The 19674-nt window shown below is 63.1% G+C and overlaps 1 protein-coding gene across 1 annotated transcript in view; it reads left to right on the top strand.

Annotated features, from left to right (window-relative positions):
• Window positions 1-838: 838 nt before the first annotated feature.
• Window positions 839-19674, top strand: part of LOC137465675 (A.superbus venom factor 1-like) — a 106779-nt gene continuing 87943 nt past the window's right edge. Inside the window, 23 exon segments of the mRNA XM_068177734.1 lie at window positions 839-970; window positions 1195-1364; window positions 2427-2485; window positions 2488-2645; window positions 4668-4742; window positions 4744-4804; window positions 6371-6441; window positions 6535-6629; window positions 6713-6741; window positions 6744-6794; window positions 6890-6962; window positions 8038-8179; window positions 9711-9739; window positions 9811-9911; window positions 10697-10726; window positions 10729-10811; window positions 12231-12377; window positions 13584-13796; window positions 13880-14074; window positions 15315-15476; window positions 16470-16599; window positions 16704-16775; window positions 19335-19535. Coding sequence (XP_068033835.1) covers window positions 839-970; window positions 1195-1364; window positions 2427-2485; window positions 2488-2645; window positions 4668-4742; window positions 4744-4804; window positions 6371-6441; window positions 6535-6629; window positions 6713-6741; window positions 6744-6794; window positions 6890-6962; window positions 8038-8179; window positions 9711-9739; window positions 9811-9911; window positions 10697-10726; window positions 10729-10811; window positions 12231-12377; window positions 13584-13796; window positions 13880-14074; window positions 15315-15476; window positions 16470-16599; window positions 16704-16775; window positions 19335-19535 — 2479 coding nt within the window.

The following is a 19674-nucleotide window of genomic DNA, read 5'->3' as shown; positions in this document are numbered from 1 at the left end:
GACATGGTGGCCCAGGGGTTCCAGGTGGCCTGGATGGGATGGCCCAGGAGGAGTCCAGGTGGCCAGGACATGGTGGCCCAGGAGGGGTCCAGGTGGCTTGGATGTGGTGGCCCAGGGGGTCCAGGTGGTCTGGACATGGTGGCCCAGAGGGTCCAAGTGGTCTGGACATGGTGGCCCAGGGGGTGCAGAAGGGGTCCAGATGGCCTGGACATGTTGGTCTGAGGGTCCAGGTGGTCTGGACATGGTGGCCCAGGAGGGGTCCAGGTGTCCAGGACCTTTCAGGGGTCTCAGGATGGACCCAGGTGTTGGGGTCCTACCAAGGGTTTGGGGTTGAGCCAGGGTCCAGGTGGTCCCCAAGTGTCCAGGTCCTACCAAAGGTCCAGGAGGTCACCCTGGACCTTTCAGGTGTCACCAAGGTGACCCAGGTCCAGGTGTCCAGGTCCTACCAGGTGTCCAGGAGATCACCAGGACCTTTCAGGGGTCTCAGGATGGACCCAGGTGTCCAGGTCCAGGTGCCCAGGTCCAGGTGGACCCCAGGTGTCCAGATCCTATCAAGTTCCAGGAGGTGACCCAAGTCCTTTCAGGGGTCTCCCAGGTGTCCAGGGTCCAGGTGCCCAGGTCCAGGTGGACCCCAGGTGTCCAAGTCCTCCCAAAGCTACCAGAAGGTCACCCTGGACCTTTCAGGTGTCACCAGGCTGACCCAGCTGTCCACGACCTATTGGGGAAGGGTCTCGAGGAGGACCCTCCCCACCCCCCAGCCCATCGGTGTCCCCAGGTGTCCCCCGATGTCCCCCTGGTGTCCCCCCCTGTCGCGACCCCCCCTCGGGTGTCCCCGCCGATGTCGCAAGCCCCGTGGTGGCCCCTCGCCAGCGCCTTCCCCGAAATGAGGAACGATCGCCAGCCCCTCCCCCCACCCGGGGGGGGGGGGGGAGGGGCGCGCCCCCCAACCCCCACCCAGGGGCACCCAAAGGTGCGGGACCCCTCCCCCGCAGCGGGTGCCACCCCCCCCACGGCACGGGGGGGTCACCCCTCACCCGCGCAGGTGGCCGCAGGTGGCCGCAGGTGGCCGGAGGTGGCCGGAGGTGGCCGGAGGTGGCCGGAACCCCCCACCCCCCCACCGCGCACCCCCCACCCCCACCCATGGGTGGGGGCAGGGCTGGGGTTACCCATTAACCCACCGGGGCCACCATAAAGGGGACCCCCCTGGCCCGGCCGCTGTCGCTGTCGCTGTCGCTGTCGCTGTCGCTGTCGCCGCGGGCCCATGGGGGCTCGGGCGCTGCCGCCCCCTCCTCATCCTCCCCTCCTCTTCCTCCTCCTCGGCTTCTGCTGCTGCTGCTGCTCGGGACCCCCGGCCGCGCCCAGCTGTGAGAGACTGGGGACCCCCACCCCAACCCCGCCCCTCACCCATGGGACCCCCACCCAAGCCATCCATGGGACCCCCCCCCCCCCCAAATCATGGGATCACCCCCCAATCCATGGGACCCTCACCCAGCCATCCATGGAACCCCCCACCCATCCATGGGACCCCCACCCAATCCATGGGACCCCCACCCAGTCATCCATGGGACCCTCCCCAATCAGGGACCTCCCCCCCCAAATCATGGGACCACCCCCCAATCCATGGGACCCTCACCCAGCCATCCATGGAACCCCCACCCATCCATGGACCCCCCACCCAGCCATCCATGGGACCTCAACCCCACCCTCACCCATGGGACCACCCCCACCCAGCCATCCATGGGACCCCCACCCCAGCCATCCATGGGACCTCAACCCCACCCTCACACATCAGACCCCCACCCAGCCATCCATGGGACCCCCCCCCCAAATCATGGGACCACCCCCCAATCCATGGGACCCTCACCCACCCACACCATGGACCCCACCCACCCATCCATGGGACCCCCACCCAGCCATCCATGGGACCTCAACCCCACCCTCACCCATGGGACCCCCACCCAGCCATCCATGGGACCTCAACCCCACCCTCACCCATGGGACCCCCACCCAGACATCCATGGGACCTCCCCTAATCCAGGGACCCCCCCCCCCCCCAATCATGGGACCTCCACCTGCACCCATGGGGACACCCCCATCCATCCATGGAATCCTCATGGAATCCCCTTTTTTAGCATCCCCCACCCATGGGTGACACAGGGACAGATTTTGGGGTTTCTGGATGCTCTGAGGTCCCCAAGGTGACACAGGGACAGATTTTGGGGTTTCTGGGTGCTCTGATTTTACCAAGGTTTTGGTGGGACAGATTTTGGGGTTTCTGGGTGCTCTGATTTACCAAGGTTTTGGTGGAACAGATTTTGGGGTTTCTGGGTGCTCTGAGGTCCCCAAGATGACACAGGGACAGATTTTTGGGGTTTCTGGGTGCTGTGCCACCCCCGGCACCCTGTGACAACCCCACGGTGTCCCAGGGTGACCATGGTGACCCCGGCCGTGCTGCGGCTGGAGACAGACGAGCAGGTGGTCCTGGAGGCCCTGGACTGACCACGGCCACCGAGGCCTCGCTGCTGGTCCAGGACTTCCCCCAGAAGCGCCAGGTCCTGTTCCAGACCCCGCGTGCCCCTGAGCCCCGGCCGAGGGCAATGATGGCCACTGCCACCATCAAGGTACGGTGTCACCACCCCCCTCTGGTCACTGTCACCCTCTCTGGGCAATGTCACCCCCCCCCCGGTCACTGTCACACCCCCTGGTCACCACCACGGGTCGTTGTCCAGCGGTCACCGCCCAGGACGGGAAACGGGAACTGAACCCTGAACAGGGGTGGGGACAGCGGGGATGGTCACTCCTGGTGTCCTTGGGGGTGGTCACTCCCGGTGTCCTTGGGGGTGGTCACTCCTGGTGTCCTTGGGGGTGGTCACTCCTGGTGTCCATGGGGGTGGTCACTCCTGGTGTCCTTGGGGGTGGTCACTCCTGGGGTCCTTGGGGTGGTCACTCCTGGGGTCCATAGGGTTGGTCACTCCTGGGGTCCATGGGGGTGGTCACTCCTGGTGTCCATGGGGGTGGTCACTCCTGGTGTCCATGGGGCTGGGTCACTCCTGGTGTCCTGGGGGTGGTCACTCCTGGGGTCCATGGGGCTGGTCACTCCTGGTGTCCATGGGGGTGGTCACTCCTGGTGTCCTTGGGGATGGTCACTCCTGGTGTCCTTGGGGGTGGTCACTCCTGGTGTCCATGGGGGTGGTCACTCCTGGTGTCCTTGGGGGTGGTCACTCCTGGTGTCCATGGGGGTGGTCACTCCTGGGGTCCATGGGGGTGGTCACTCTGGTGTCCTTGGGGGTGGTCACTCCTGGGGTCCTTGGGGGTGGTCACTCCTGGTGTCCTTGGGAATGGTCACTCCTGGTGTCCATGGGGATGGCCACACCCTCTCAAGGGGGATGGTCACTCCTGGTGTTCATGGGGTGTGGTCACTCCTGGTGTCCATGGTCACTCCTGGTGTCCTTGGGGATGGCCACACTCTCTCAAGGGGGATGGTCACTCCTGGTGTCCATGGTCACTCCTGGTGTCCTTGGGGATGGCCACACTCTCTCAAGGGGGATGGTCACTCCTGGGGTCCATGGTTACTCCTGGTGTCCTTGGGAATGGTCACTCCTGGGGTCCATGGAGATGGTCACTCCTGGGGTCCATGGGGATGGCCACACCCTCTCAAGGGGGATGGTCACTCCTGGGGTCCATGGAGATGATCACCCCTGGAATTCATAGGGATGGTCACTCCTGGGGTCCATGGTCACTCCTGGTGTCCTTGGGGATGGTCCCACCTGATGTCCATGGGGAGGGTCACCTTCAGGTGTCCCCACAGATATCCCCAATGTCCCCTGTCCCCAATGTCCCCTGTCCCCATGGATGTCCCCAGTGTCCCTGTCTCCATGAATGTCCCCAATATCCCCCTGTCCCCAATATCCCCTGTCCCCATGGATGTCCCCAATGTCCCCTGTCCCCACCAATGTCCCCCAATAGCCCCTGTCCCCATGGATGTCCCCCAATGTCCCTGTCCCCAATATCCCCTGTCCCCATGGATGTCCCCAATGTCCCCTGTCCCCACCAATGTCCCCAGTGCCCCCTGTCCCTGTGGATGTCCCCAGTGTCCCCTGTCCCCAATGTCCCCTGTCCCCACCAATGTCCCCAGTGCCCCCTGTCCCTGTGGATGTCCCCACTGTCCCCTGTCCCCAATGTCCCTGTCCCCACCAATGTCCCCAATGTCCCTGTCCCCGTGGAGGTCCCCACTGTCCCCTGTCCCCAGTGTCCCCTGTCCCTGTGGATTGTCCCCTGTCCCCAGTGTCCCTGTCCACATGAATGTCCCCAGTGTCCCCTGTCCCCGTGGATGTCCCCAGTGTCCCCTGTCCCCATGTCCCTGTCCACATGAATGTCCCCAGTGTCCCCTGTCCCCGTGGATGTCCCCAGTGTCCCCTGTCCCCAGTGTCCCCTGTCCCAATTTCCCTGTCCCCGTGGAGGTCCCAAATTTCCCCTGTCCCTGTGGATGTCCCCACTGCCCCTGTCCCAAATGTCCCCGCCCCCATGGATGTCCCCAGTGTCCCCTGTCCCCCGTGTCCCCTGTCCCTGTGGATGTCCCCAGTGTCCCCTGTCCCCCGTGTCCCCTATCCCTGTGGATGTCCCCAGTGTCCCCTGTCCCCGCAGGTGCTGGCCAAGTCGCTGCGCAGGCGCAGGGGAAGCAGTTTGTGACGGTGACAGCGAGGGTGGCCGCGGTGACACTGGAGAAGGTCCTGCTGGTGTCCCCTCCAGAGCGGCCACATCTTCGTGCAGAACGACAAGCCCATCTACACCCCCGGGGCCACCGGTGAGCACACGGGGACACCTGGGGACACCTGGGGACACCGCGGGGAGGGTGACACTGTGGGGACATCGAGGGGATGGTGACACTGTGGGGATATCACAGGCATGGGGACACCCCCGGGCCACCGGTGAGTGTGCGGGGGACACCTGGGGACACCGCGGGGACACTGCGGGGAGGGTGACACTGTGGGACATCGAGGGGATGGTGACACTGTGGGGATATCACAGGCATGGGGACACCCCCGCGGCCACCGGTGAGTGTGCGGGGACACCTGGGGACACCTGGGGACATCATGGGGAGGGTGACACTGTGGGGACATCGAGGGGATGGTGACACTGTGGGGATATCACAGGCATGGGGACACCCCCAGGGCCACCGGTGAGCACGCAGGGACACCTGGGGACACCGCGGGGACACCGCGGGGAGGGTGACACTGTGGGGACATCGAGGGGATGGGGACACCTCAGGGTGCTGGGACACCTTGAGGGTTGGGGACACTGTGGGGGGTTGGGGACACCTCAGGATGCTGGTGGCACCTCCCTGTGACACCTCGGAGCACTGGGGACACCGTGAGGTGCTGGCTCCTCTCTTCATGGCATCTTGGGGACTTGGTGGCACCTCGGGGTGCTGTGTCACCCTTCCAGGACACCTCAGGGTCATGGTGGCACCTTGGGGTGCCAGCGCCACCCATTTGGGGACCTCCCTGTGATGTCCCCAGTGGGACCCAGTGTCCCCTGCCTTGACCCTGCTCACCTTGTCCCCTGTGTCCCCTCTCAGTCCCCAGTGTCCCCTCCCAGGGCTGGCTGTCCCCACGTGTCCCCTCACCTTGTCCCCTGTGTCCCCTCTCAGTCCCCAGTGTCCCCTCCCAGGGCTGGCTGTCCCCATCCCTGTGCTCACTTTGTCCCCACTTGTCCCCCCCTCACCCCTCCCCTTGTCCCTTGTGTCCCTCACCTTGTCCCCACATGTCCCCTCAAATTGTCCCTACATGTCCCCTCACCTTGTTCCCAATGTCCCCTCCCAGTGCTGGCTGTCCCCACATGTCCCCTCACCCTGTCCCCACATGTCCCCTCACCCTGTCCCCACGTGTCCCCTCACCTTGTTCCCAATGTCCCCTCCCAGTGCTGGCTGTCCCCACATGTCCCCTCACCTTGTCCCCACATGTCCCCTCACCTTGTTCCCAATGTCCCCCTCCAGTGCTGGCTGTCCCCACATGTCCCCTCACCCTGTCCCCACATGTCCCCTCACCCTTGTCCCCACATGTCCCCCTCACCTTGTCCCCAATGTCCCCCCTCACCTTGTTCCAATGTCCCCTCCCAGTGCTGGCTGTCCCCACATGTCCCCTCACCTTGTCCCTTGTGTCCCCCCCTCACCTTGTTCCCAATGTCCCCATCCCAGTGCTGGCTGTCCCCACACGTCCCCTCACCTTGTCCCCACGTGTCCCCCTCACCTTGTCCCCAACGTCCCCTCCCAGTGCTGGCTGTCCCCACATGTCCCCTCACCCTGTCCCCACATGTCCCCTCACCTTGTCCCCACATGTCCCCTCACCTTGTCCCTTGTGTCCCCTCCCAGTCCTCTGCCGCCTCTTCACCGTGGGCCACCTCATGCAGCCGGTGGCCAAGACCGTCATCGTGGAGGTCAAGGTGAGTGACACCCTCGGGTGACACAGGGGTGACACACGGGTGACGCGGGTGCCACCCGCGCCACCGTTCCCCACGCCGCGCGTGTCCCCTCAGACGCCCGACAACGTCATCATCAAACAAGTGCCAGTGTCGTCGCCGATGAAAACCGGGATCCTGTCCCTCAACCACAACCTGCCCGAGGTCGTCAGGTGGGTGTCACCATCCCCCGCAGTGGCTTGGGGACACCCGCGGGGCTGTCACCTCCCTGTCACCTCCCTGTCACCTCTTCCAGCTTGGGCATGTGGACGATTTCGGCCAAATTCGAGATTCTCCGGATCAGGTTTTCAGCACCCAGTTCGAGGTCAAGGAATACGGTGGGTGTGGGGTGGGGTGGGCTTGGGGACATCGGGGGACCATCCCCAAGGGGTGGCGGTGGTCACCGCTGATGTCACCGATGTCACCCCCACAGTGCTGCCGAGCTTTGAGGTGGCCCTGGAGCCCGAGGAGAAGTTCCTGTACATCGACCGCCAGGAGGATTCCGGGTGTCCATCCTGGCCAGGGTGACCCCAAAGTGTCCCCTTTTTGGGGACAAGAGTGTCCCCTCTGGGGTCACACCTGTGTGGGGGATGGGGCGGGGGGGACAGGGTGTGACATGGTGGCATCAGTGGTGGTGGTGGCAGGAATGGGATGACAGAGGGGTGACAGGATGGGGACATGGGGACATTGGTGGTGGCAGGGATGGGATGACAGAAGGGTGGCAGGATGGGGACATGGGGACATTGGTGGTGGCCAGGATGGGATGACAGAAGGGTGACAGGATGGGGACATGGGGACATTGGTGGTGGCAGGGATGGGATGACAGAAGGGTGACAGGATGGGGGACATTGGTGGTGGCCAGGATGGGATGACAGAAGGGTGGCAGGATGGGGACATGGGGACATTGGTGGTGGCAGGGATGGGATGACAGAAGGGTGGCAGGATGGGGACATGGGGACATTGGTGGTGGCCAGGATGGGATGACAGAAGGATGACAGGATGGGGACTTGGGGACATTGGTGGTGGCCAGGATGGGATGACAGAGGGGTGACAGGATGGGGACTTGGGGACACTGGTGACATTGGTGGTGGCAGGGATGGAATGACAGGGACAGAGGTGGCAGGATGGGGACATGGGGACATGGGGACATTGGTGGTGGCCAGGATGGGATGACAGAAGGGTGACAGGATGGGGACTTGGGGGACACTGGTGACATTGGTGGTGGCAGGGGTGGAATGACAGGGACAGGGGTGGCAGGATGGGGACATGGGACAATGGGGTGACAGCACGGAGTGAGGACAGGGGTGGCAGGGATGGGGATGCGTTGGGGACACAGTGACATGGTAGCTGTCCCCAGGCACCTGTGGGGACAGGAATGGCTGTAACGGGGACGTGCAGATGACACCGGTGACATGGTGACAGGGTGACATGGTGACATGGTGACACAGTAGCATGGTGACACAGTGACATGGTGACATGGTGGCACAGTGACATGGTGACAGGGTGGCTGTGCCCAGGTACCTGTGGGGACAGGAACAGCTGTAATGGGGATGTGCAGGGGACACGGTGACAGGGTGACAGGGTGACAGGGTGACACGGTGACACGGTGGCTGTCCCCAGGTACCTTTACGGGAAGAGTCTGGACGGGACGGCCTTTGTCCTCTTCGGGGGTCATGGTGGACGACGAGAAGAAGAGCATCCCCAGTCCCTGCGGCGCGTGGCGGTGAGCCTGGCACTGTCCCTGTCCCCAACCCTGTCCCCAACCCTGTCCCAGTGAGCCTGGCACTGTCCCTGTCCCCAACCCTGTCCCCAACCCTGTCCCCCAACCCTGTCCCCGTGAGCCTGGCACTGTCCCTGTCCCCAACACTGTCCCCAACCCTGTCCCAGTGAGCCTGGCACTGTCCCTGTCCCCAACCCTGTCCCCAACCCTGTCCCCCGTGAGCCTGGCACTGTCCCTGTCCCCAACACTGTCCCCAACCCTGTCCCAGTGAGCCTGGCACTGTCCCTGTCCCCAACACTGTCCCCAACCCTGTCCCCAACCCCATCCCTGTGAGCCTGGCACTGTCCCTGTCCCCAACCCTGTCCCCAACCCTGTCCCAGTGAGCCTGGCACTGTCCCTGTCCCCAACACTGTCCCCAACCCTGTCCCCAACCCCATCCCTGTGAGCCTGGCACTGTCCCTGTCCCCAACCCTGTCCCCAACCCTGTCCCAGTGAGCCTGGCACTGTCCCTGTCCCCAACCCTGTCCCCAACCCTGTCCCAGTGAGCCTGGCACTGTCCCTGTCCCCAACCCTGTCCCCAACCCTGTCCCCAACCCCATCCCTGTGAGCCTGGCACTGTCCCTGTCCCCAGCCGTGTCCCCAACCCTGTCCCAACCCTGTCCCAGTGAGCTGGCACTGTCCCTGTCCCCAACCCTGTCCCCAACCCTGTCCCCAACCCTGTCCCTGTGAGCCTGGCACTGTCCCTGTCCCCAACACTGTCCCCAACCCTGTCCCAACCCCATCCCTGTGAGCCTGGCACTGTCCCTGTCCCCAGCCGTGTCCCCAACCCTGTCCCCAACCCTGTCCCAGTGAGCCTGGCACTGTCCCTGTCCCCAACCCTGTCCCCAACCCTGTCCCAGTGAGCCTGGCACTGTCCCTGTCCCCAGCCATGTCCCCAACCCTGTCCCAGTGAGCCTGGCACTGTCCCTGTCCCCAACCCTGTCCCAGTGAGCCTGGCACTGTCCCTGTCCCCAACCCTGTCCCAGTGAGCCTGGCACTGTCCCTGTCCCCAACCCTGTCCCAGTGAGCCTGGCACTGTCCCTGTCCCCAACCTTGTCCCAGTGAGCCTGGCACTGTCCCTGTCCCCAACCCTGTCCCCAACCCCATCCCTGTGAGCCTGGCACTGTCCCTGTCCCCAGCCATGTCCCCAACCCCTGTCCCCAACCCTGTCCCCAACCCTGTCCCAGTGAGCCTGGCACTGTCCCTGTCCCCAGCCGGGTCCCCAACCCTGTCCCTGTGAGCCTGGCACTGTCCCTGTCCCCAACCTTGTCCCGGTGAGCCTGGCATTGTTGCTGTCCCCAACCCTGTCCCCAACCATGTCCCCATGTCCCCAGGTTCAGGACGGTGAGGCCGAGGCTGTGCTGTCCTCCTGCTGTCCCTAAACCCTGTCCCCAACCGTGTCCCCGTGTCCCCAGTTTCAGGACGGTGATGCCGAGGCCGTGCTGTCCCCCTGCTGTCCCTAACCCTGTCCTCAACCATGTCCCCATGTCCCCAGGTTCAAGACGGTGACGCCGAGGCTGTGCTGTCCCCCTGCTGTCCCTAACCCTGTCCTCAACCGTGTTCCCGTGTCCCAGGTTCAAGACGGTGACGCCGAGGCCGGTGCTGTCCATGGCGCACCTGCGCGAGCGCTTCCCCAACCCCCAGGAACTCGTGGGACACTCCCTCTATGTCACTGTCACCGTCATCACCGAGTCAGGTCTGTGCAGGGACAGGGGGGGGACACGGGGGGACAGGACACCGGGGGGACACTGGGGGACACAGGGGGACTGGGACACCGGGGGGACATGGGGGGACAGGGGCAGCAAGGGGACACAGGGGGACAGGGACACTGGGGGGATATGGGGGCACAAAGTGGGGACAGCAGCGATGTGACGTCTGGGGGACATGTGGGGTTGGGGACAGCGATGATGGGGAGGGGACATCTGGGACACCCATCTGGGCAGGGGACAAGGAGCCCTGGCCACAGGTGACACGGCCACGGTGGTGTCCCCACAGGCAGTGACATGGTGGGTGGCATGGGGACATAGGGACAGCGAGGATGGGGGGACGTCTGGACAGGGACCCCAGGTGACACGGCCACGGTGGTGTCCCCACAGGCAGTGACATGGTGGGTGGCATGGGGACATAGGACAGCGAGGATGGGGGGACATCTGGGACAGGGACCCCAGGTGACATGGGCCACTGTGGTGTCCCCACAGGCAGTGACATGGTGGGTGGCAGGGGGACAGCGAGGATGGGGGGACATCTGGGGACAGGGACCTCAGGTGACACGGCCACTGTGGTGTCCCCACAGGCAGTGACATGGTGGGTAGCAGGGGGACAGCGAGGATGGGGGGACATCTGGGACAGGGACCCCAGGTGACATGGCCACTGTGGTGTCCCCACAGGCAGTGACATGGTGGGTGGCAGGGGGACAGCGAGGATGGGGGGACATCTGGGACAGGGACCTCAGGTGACACGGCCACGGTGGTGTCCCCACAGGCAGTGACATGGTGGAGGCCCAGCGTAGTGGCATCAGATTGTGACGTCGCCCTACAGCATCCACTTCACCCACACCCCCAAGTACTTCAAGCCGGGGATGCCCTTTGACCTCACGGTTGGTGACATCTTGGGGACAGCGGTGGCCCAGGGGTGTCCCAGGATGGGGACAGGGCACAGCTGGGGTTGGGGGTGGAGGAGAAGTTGGTCCCTGGGTGATGTCCCGGTGTCACCTGAGAGGGGCTGGGGACCGTGAGCTGTCCCCGTGTCACTGGGGGCCACTTCCTGGTGCCAGTGTCCCTTCCCAGTGCCACCACCCCTTCCCAGTATCACTGTCCCTTCCCAGTGTCCCTTCCCAGTGCCACCACCCCTTCCAGTATCACTGTCCCTTCCCAGTGCCCCTTCCAGAGCCACCACCCTTTCCCAGTGCCCCTTCCCAGTGCCATCACCCCTTCCCAGTGTCCCCTCCCAGTGTCACCACCCCATCCCAGTGCCACCACCCCTTCCCAGTGCCCCTTCCCAGTGTCACCATCCCTTCCAGTGCCATCACCCCTTCCCAGTGTCCCTTCCCAGTGCCACCACCCTTCCCAGTATCCCTTCCCAGTGCCATCACCCCTTCCCAGTGTCCCCTCCCAGTGTCACCACCCCTTCCCAATGCCACCATCCCTTCCCAGTGCCACCACCCACTCCAAGTGTCCCTTCCCAGTGTCCCCTCCCAATGCGACCACCCCTTCCCAGTATCACTTCCCAGTGCCACCACCCCTTCCCAGTGCCCCTTCCCAGTACCTCTTCCCAATGCCACCACCCATTCCCAGTGCCACCACCCCTTCCCAGTGTCCCTTCTAGTGCCACCACCCCTTCCCAGTGCCACCACCCCTTCCCAGTGTCCCTTCCTAGTGCCACCACCCCTTCCCAGTGCCACCACCCCTTCCCAGTGTCCCCTCCAATGCCACCACCCCTTCCTAGTGCCACCATCCCTTCCCAGTGCCACCACCCACTCCAAGTGTCCCTTCCCAGTGTCCCCTCCCAATGCGACCACCCCTTCCAGTATCACTTCCCAGTGCCACCACCCCTTCCCAGTGCCCCTTCCCAGTACCTCTTCCCAATGCCACCACCCATTCCCAGTGCCACCACCCCTTCCCAGTGTCCCTTCCTAGTGCCACCACCCCTTCCCAGTGCCACCACCCCCTTCCCAGTGTCCCTTCCTAGTGCCACCACCCCTTCCCAGTGCCACCACCCCTTCCCAGTGTCCCCTCCCAATGCCACCACCCCTTCCTAGTGCCACCATCCCTTCCCAGTGCCACCACCCACTCCAAGTGTCCCTTCCAGTGTCCCCTCCCAGTGTCACCACTCCTTCCCAGTATCACTTCCCAGTGCCACCACCCCTTCCCAGTGCCCCTTCCAGTGCTATCATCCCTTCCCAGTGTCCCCTCCTAGTGCCACCACCCCTTCCCAGTGCCACCACTCCTTCCCAGTGCCATTCCCTCTCTCCACGTCCCCACGTAATGTCCCCGCGTCCCCCGGGTGTCCCCTCCAGGTTTATGTCACCAACCCCGACCAGTCCCCGGCGCCGCGTGTCACCGTCCAGGCCGATGGCTTCCAGGGCCAGGTGTCCACCCAGCGCGATGGCACGGCCAGGCTGGTCCTCAACATGCCGGCCAACAAGGACAGCGTCCCCATCACCGTGAGTGTCACCTCAGCTGGGGTAGCCGAGGGGGTGGAGAAGTGACCGGGGCGTTGAGGTGGCTGAGATGTCTGGAGTGACCCATGGTTGTGATGACCAAGGGTCAGGACAGCAGGACTGGGGGACCAGGATGGGCTGGATATCCGTAGTGGTCAAGGGTCATCTTGGTCACTCATCATTGGCCAAAAGCCCGGATGGACGAGGTCATCCCATGGCTGAGGTGATGTGGTGGTCAGGATGTCAGAGTGACCAAGGACCGGGGCTGTCCTGGTCACTATTGGCCAAGGACCAGGACAGCCTAGTCAGGCTGGCCATGGTGGCCAACTCAATTGTGTTGACCAAGACATGAGAGTGACCAAGGACCAGGTGTCAAAGAAGCTGGTGGAGGTGTCCACAGTGGTCAGTTGTCCATGGTGGCATGTGGCCAGGGTGACCAGTGACCAGGAACTGGGATGGCCAAAGCCAGGGAGACAAAAGTGGCCAAGACATTGAAGGTGGCCAAGGGCCAAGGTCAGGGGGACCACGGCGGTTGAGTGGACAAGACATCCAAGGTAGCAGATGGTCAGTTTGACCATGGAGATGGCCACCAAGGACCAGGCACCAGGGAGGGGCAGGGAGACCATGACAGACAAGACCTCTGTGGTGACCAAGACCCTATGATGGCCAAAACCTCCATGGTGGCCAAGACCTCTACAATGGCCAAGATCTCTAAGGCAGCCAAACTCATTACGGTGGCCAAGATCTCTATAGAGGCCAGGATCTCTAGAGTGACCAAGACCTCTATGATGGCCAAGTCCTCCATGGTGGCCAAGGCCTCCATGATAAACAACATACCTCCACAAGGGCCAAGACCTCTGTGGTGGCCAAGACCTCCATGATGGCCAAGACCCCTGTGGTGGCCAAGACCTCCATGGTGGCCAAGACCTCCACGGTGGCCAAGACCCCTGTGGTGGCCAAGACCTTCATAGTGGCCAAGACCTCCATAGTAGCCAAAATCTCCATGATAACCAACACACTTCCATGATGGCCAAGACTTTTGTGGTGGCCAAGACCTCCATGATGGCCAAAATCTCCATGATAACCAACACACTTCCATGATGGCCAAGACCTCTGTGGAACCTCTTGGTGGCCAAGCCCTCCATGCTGACCCCGCCCAGGCCCACGTCTCTCCCCGCTGACCCAGTGCCACCGTGTCACCTGTCACAGGTGCGGACGGCCCAGGCGGGGTTGCCACCAGAGCGCCAGGCCTCACGGCAGATGACGGCCCAGGCGTATCGCAGCCAGGCCAACTCGGGCAACTTCCTGCACCTGGCGGTGGCCGCCACCGAGCTGCAGCCCGGGGACAACCTGGCCGTGAACTTCCACCTCAAGACCAGCAACAACAACGTCCGCAACTCCGTCCCGTTCTTCACCTACCTGGTGGGTACCCGTGGCTTGACTGATGGTCCTCCAGCTTGACCACCTGGACGTCCAGGTGGCCACCAAGCTCATGTTTCCGGCAGATCATGAGCAAGGGACGCATCCTCCGAGCCGGACGGCAACGGCACGAGGCCGGCCAAAGCCTGGTGACCATGACCCTGCCGGTGACGCCGGAGCTCATCCCCTCCTTCCGCATCGTGGCCTATTACTACGTCCTGCCCGGTGAGATCGTGGCCGACTCCGTCTGGGTGGACGTCAAGGACACCTGCATGGGCACTGTGAGTGTCCCCTGCTGGCCCCAGGGGGGTCAAAGGGGTCTTGGAGACATTGGATGGGCCTTGGCGGTGGCTGGAGTGGTCCTTGAGGTGACCCTTGAGGGTCTGGGAGGCCTTGGAGGTACCTGGGGGGCCCTTGAGGGACCTTGGAGGTCCTTGAGAGGTTCGGGATGTCCTTGAGGGGTTTTGGGGGCCTTTGAGGGAACTGACAGGTTCTTGAGGGGTTTGGGAGGTTCTTGAAGGACTTGGGGGGCCTTTGAGGGACCTGGGAGATCCTTAAGGGACTTGGGTGGCCTTGAGGGGGCTTTTGAGGGGCTTGGGGTACCCTTGAGGGACTTGGGTGGTCTGGAGGGACCTGGGAGGTCCATGAGGGACTTGGGTGGCCTTGAGGGGGCTTTTGAGGGGCTTGGGGTACCCTTGAGGAACTTGGGTGGCCTGGAGGGACCTGGGAGGTCCATGAGGGACTTGGGTGGCCTTGAGGGGGCTTTTGAGGGGCTTGGGGTACCCTTGAGGGACTTGGGTGGCCTGGAGGGACCTGGGAGGTCCATGAGGGACTTGGGTGGCCTTGAGGGGGCTTTTAAGGGCTATGGGGGTCCTTGAGGGATGTGGGAGGTTCTTAAGGGGTTTGAGAGATCCTTGAGGGACTTGAGGGGCTTTGAGGGACCTGGGGGCTTTTGAAGTGCTTGGTGGGCCCTTGAGAGACCTTGGAGGCCCTTGAGGGACCTGGGAGGTCCCTGAGGGCCTTGGGGGGCAGCTGAAGGGCTTGGGGAACCTTTGAAAGGGTTTGGGGGACTCTTGAGGGACCCTTGAGGGGCTTGGGGGACTTCTGGAAGGGCTTGGGGGAACACTGAGGAACCTGGGGGTCCTTGAGGGATCTGTGGGGTCTTTGAGGGGCTTGGGGGGCCCTGGAGGGATCTGGGGGACCTTTGGAAGGGTTTGGGGGACCTTGAGATCCTTGGGGACCTTTGGAAGGGCTTGAGGGGACATCGAAGGACCTGGGTGGCCCCTGGTGGGGATTTGGTGTCACTTGGGTGGTTTTGGACACTCCATGAGGAGCTTGGACATCTCCTGAGTGACCCAGGTGGCCCAGGTAGCCCAGGTGACCCAGTGATGGCCCAGACATGAAGCCCGTGGCCGCCAACTGCCCCTGGAGGTCCAAACTTGATGTCCCCCATGGTTGGGGAGGGGAACAAAAGTGGCTTTTGGGGACACCCTGGGGACGTCACCTCCGTGTCTGTGGCAGCTGGTGGTGAAGGGGGCGACAGAAGGTGACAACCGCGTCCACGAGCCGGGGACTCCGATGAGGCTGCGCATCGAGGGGGACCACAAGGCCCACGTGGGGCTGGTGGCCGTGGACAAGGGGGTCTTCGTCCTCAGCAAGAAGAACAAACTCACCCAGACCAGGGTGGGTGGCCCTGTCCTCGATGTCCCCGAGGGACGGTCATGGCCATGCCCAGCATCCTTGGGTGGTGGCCATCACAGCTGTCCCTGTCCCCACTGTCCCCTGGTGGTGGCCATCACAATTGTCCTTGTTCCTGATGTCCCCGGTGGTGGCCATCATGGTTGTCCTTGATGTCTTCTGGTGGTAGCCATCACAGTTGTCCTTGTCCCTGCTGTCCCCTTTTGGTGGCCATCATGGTTGTCCCTGTTGTCCCCTGGTGGTGTTGTCTGTCAGGGGTGGCCCCATCCTTGTCATCCCTGGGTGGTGGCCATGGCCATCACAGCTGTCCCCATCCCTGTTGTCACTAGGTGGTGGCAGTAGCCATCACAGATGTCCCCATTGTCCCCAGGTTGTGGTGGTGGCCATCACAACTGTCCCCATCATCCCTGGGTGATGGTGGTGGCCATCACAGCTGTCCTGTCATCCCCAAGTGGTGGTGGTGGCCATCACGGCTGTCCCCATCATCCCTGGGTGATGGTGGTGGCCATCACAGCTGTCCTGTCATCCCCAAGTGGTGGTGGTGGCCATCACGGCTGTCCCTATCATCCCTGGGTGATGGTGGTGGCCATCACAGCTGTCCTGTCATCCCCAAGTGGTGGTGGTGGCCATCATGGCTGTCCCCATCATCTCTGGGTGATGGTAGTGGCCATCACAGCTGTCCTGTCATCCCCAAGTGGTGGTGGTGGCCATCACGGCTGTCCCCATCATCCCTGGGTGATGGTAGTGGCCATCACAGCTGTCCTGTCATCCCCAAGTGGTGGTGGTGGCCATCACGGTTGTCCCCATCATCCCTGGGTGATGGTAGTGGCCATCACAGCTGTCCTGTCATCCCCAAGTGGTGGTGGTGGCCATCACGGCTGTCCCCATCATCCCTGGGTGATGGTGGTGGCCATCACAGCTGTCCTGTCATCCCCAAGTGGTGGTGGTGGCCATCACAGCTGTCCCCTGTGGGTGCAGGTTTGGGACACGGTGGAGAAAAGTGACATTGGCTGCACGCCAGGCAGTGGCAGGGACAACGTCGGGGTCTTCGCGGACGCCGGCCTGAGCCTGACCACCAGCATCCAGGTCACCACCCCCCAGCGGTCAGGTAGGAGGTGGTGGCACCTCGGCGATGGGGGAGGTGACCCTGAACTTTGGGATGTGACACCTGGGACACCATGAGGTCCTGACCAGTGTCCCCTCTGTCCCCAGAGGTCCAGTGTCCCCAGCCTGCCAAACGCAAGCGCCGCTCGCTGGCACTCGCCGAGTACAAGGGCACCAAGGGTAGGTGGCACTGGTGTGTCCCTTGTCCCCAAGGTCACCTGGGTGTTCCTTGTCCCCGAAGTCACCTGGGTGTTCCTTGTCCCCGAGGTCACCAGGGTGTCCCTTGTCCCCAAGGTCACCTGGATGTTCCTTGTCCCCGAGGTCACCAGGGTGTCCCTTGTCCCTGAGGTCACCAGGGTGTCCCTTGTCCCCAAGGTCACCTGGGTGTTCCTTGTCCCCGAGGTCACCAGGGTGTCCCTTGTCCCCGAGGTCATCAGGGTGTCCCTTGTCCCCGAGGTCACCAGGGTGTCCCTTGTCCCCAAGGTCACCTGGGTGTCCCTTGTCCCCGAGGTCACCAGGGTGTCCCTTGTCCCCGAGGTCACCTGGGTGTTCCTTGTCCCCGAGGTCACCTGGGTGTTCCTTGTCCCCGAAGTCACCTGGGTGTTCCTTGTCCCCGAGGTCACCTGGGTGTTCCTTGTCCCCGAAGTCACCTGGGTGTCCCTTGTCCCCGAGGTCACCTGGGTGTCCCTTGTCCCCGAGGTCACCAGGGTGTCCCTTGTCACCAAGGTCACCAGGGTGTTCCTTGTCCCCAAGGTCACCAGGGTGTTCCTTGTCCCCGAGGTCACCAGGGTGTCCCTTGTCCCCAAGGTCACCAGGGTGTTCCTTGTCCCCGAGGTCACCAGGGTGTCCCTTGTCCCCAAGGTCACCTGGGTGTTCCTCGTCCCTGATGCTGCCAAAGTGTCCCAGGACCCTGAGGGACACCAGTGTCCCCTGTCCCACAGCATTCCCTGTCCCACAGGCCACCAGAGTGTCCCACATCCCTGAGAGCCACCAGTGTCCCATGTCTGATGTTCCAGTCAATACCAGTGTCCCATGTCCCTGAGGGCCACCAGAGTTTCCCATGTCCCAGAGAGCCACCAGAATGTCCCATGTCCCTGAGAGCCACCAGAGTGTCCTACATCCCTGAGAGCCACCAGTGTCTCACAGCCCTGAGAGCCACCAGAGTTTCCCATGTCCCAAAGAGCCACCAGAGTGTCCGACACCCCCGAGGTCTCCATTCCCAAGAGCCACCAGAATGTCCCACACATCGATGTCCCCATTCCTGCAAGCCACCAGAGTGTCTCACAGCCCTGAGGTCCCCATTCCCACAGAGCCACCAGAATGTCCCACAGCCCTGAGATCCCCATTCCTGAGAGCCACCAGAGTGTCCCCATCCCAGATGTCCCCATTCCTGAGAGCCACCAGAGTGTCCCCATCCCAGATGTCCCCATTCCTGCGAGCCACCAGAGTGTCCCCATCCCAGATGTCCCCATTCCCACGAGCCACCAGAGTGTCCCCATCCCAGATGTCCCCATTCCTGCGAGCCACCAGAGTGTCCCCATCCCAGATGTCCCCATTCCTGCGAGCCACCAGAGTGTCCCCATCCCAGATGTCCCCATTCCCACGAGCCACCAGAGTGTCCCCATCCCAGATGTCCCCATTCCCACGAGCCACCAGAGTGTCCCCATCCCAGATGTCCCCATTCCTGCGAGCCACCAGAGTGTCCCCATCCCAGATGTCCCCATTCCCGTGAGCCACCAGAGTGTCCCCATCCCAGATGTCCCCATTCCCGTGAGCCACCAGAGTGTCCCCATCCCAGATGTCCCCATTCCCGTGAGCCACCAGAGTGTCCCCATGCCAGATGTCCCCATTCCTGCGAGCCACCAGAGTGTCCCCATCCCAGATGTCCCCATTCCTGCGAGCCACCAGAGTGTCCCCATCCCAGATGTCCCCATTCCTGCGAGCCACCAGAGTGTCCCCATCCCAGATGTCCCCATTCCTGTGAGCCACCAGAGTGTCCCCATCCCAGATGTCCCCATTCCCACGAGCCACCAGAGTGTCCCCATCCCAGATGTCCCCATTCCTGCGAGCCACCAGAATGTCCCCATCCCAGATGTCCCCATTCCCGTGAGCCACCAGAGTGTCCCCATCCCAGATGTCCCCATTCCCGTGAGCCACCAGAGTGTCCCCATCCCAGATGTCCCCATTCCCGTGAGCCACCAGAGTGTCCCCATGCCAGATGTCCCCATTCCTGCGAGCCACCAGAGTGTCCCCATGCCAGATGTCCCCATTCCTGCGAGCCACCAGAGTGTCCCCATCCCAGATGTCCCCATTCCTGCGAGCCACCAGAGTGTCCCCATCCCAGATGTCCCCATTCCTGAGAGCCACCAGAGTGTCCCCATCCCAGATGTCCCCATTCCCACGAGCCACCAGAGTGTCCCCATCCCAGATGTCCCCATTCCTGCGAGCCACCAGAGTGTCCCCATCCCAGATGTCCCCATTCCCATGAGCCACCAGAGTGTCCCAATCCCAGATGTCCCCATTCCTGCGAGCCACCAGAGTGTCCCTGCCCCAGATGTCCCCATTCCCACGAGCCACCAGAGTGTCCCCATCCCAGATGTCCCCATTCCTGCGAGCCACCAGAGTGTCCCTGCCCCAGATGTCCCCATTCCCACGAGCCACCAGAGTGTCCCCATCCCAGATGTCCCCATTCCTGCGAGCCACCAGGGCCAGTCCCAGCCCTGTCCCAATGTCCGGCAGCGGCTGAGTACTCGGACAAGCTGGAGAAGAAGTGCTGCGAGGACGGGATGAAGGACAACCCGATGGGACACAGCTGCGAGCAGAGGACCGAGTACATCCAGGAGGGCGAGTCCTGCGTCCGCGCCTTCCTCGACTGCTGCAGATACATCAAGGCCAAGCGGGACCGGCAGAACTTGTCACCCAGCACCGGGCTGGCCAGAAGCAAGTGTTGGCTCATGGAGGGTGGGAGAAGGTCGGGGGAGGTTGGAGGAACCTCGCCTGGAGCTTTGGTGGAAGTGTCTTGGGTGGGTTTTGGGTGTTTCTTGGTGAATCTCAGGTGAAGGTGAGCTTGAGCAAAGCT

This window comes from Anomalospiza imberbis, unplaced genomic scaffold (assembly GCF_031753505.1).
Source record: "Anomalospiza imberbis isolate Cuckoo-Finch-1a 21T00152 unplaced genomic scaffold, ASM3175350v1 scaffold_101, whole genome shotgun sequence".
Lineage (NCBI taxonomy): Eukaryota > Metazoa > Chordata > Aves > Passeriformes > Viduidae > Anomalospiza > Anomalospiza imberbis.
The sequence above is the reverse complement of the archived record's forward strand: the minus strand, read 5'-3'. Positions and strand labels throughout refer to the sequence as shown.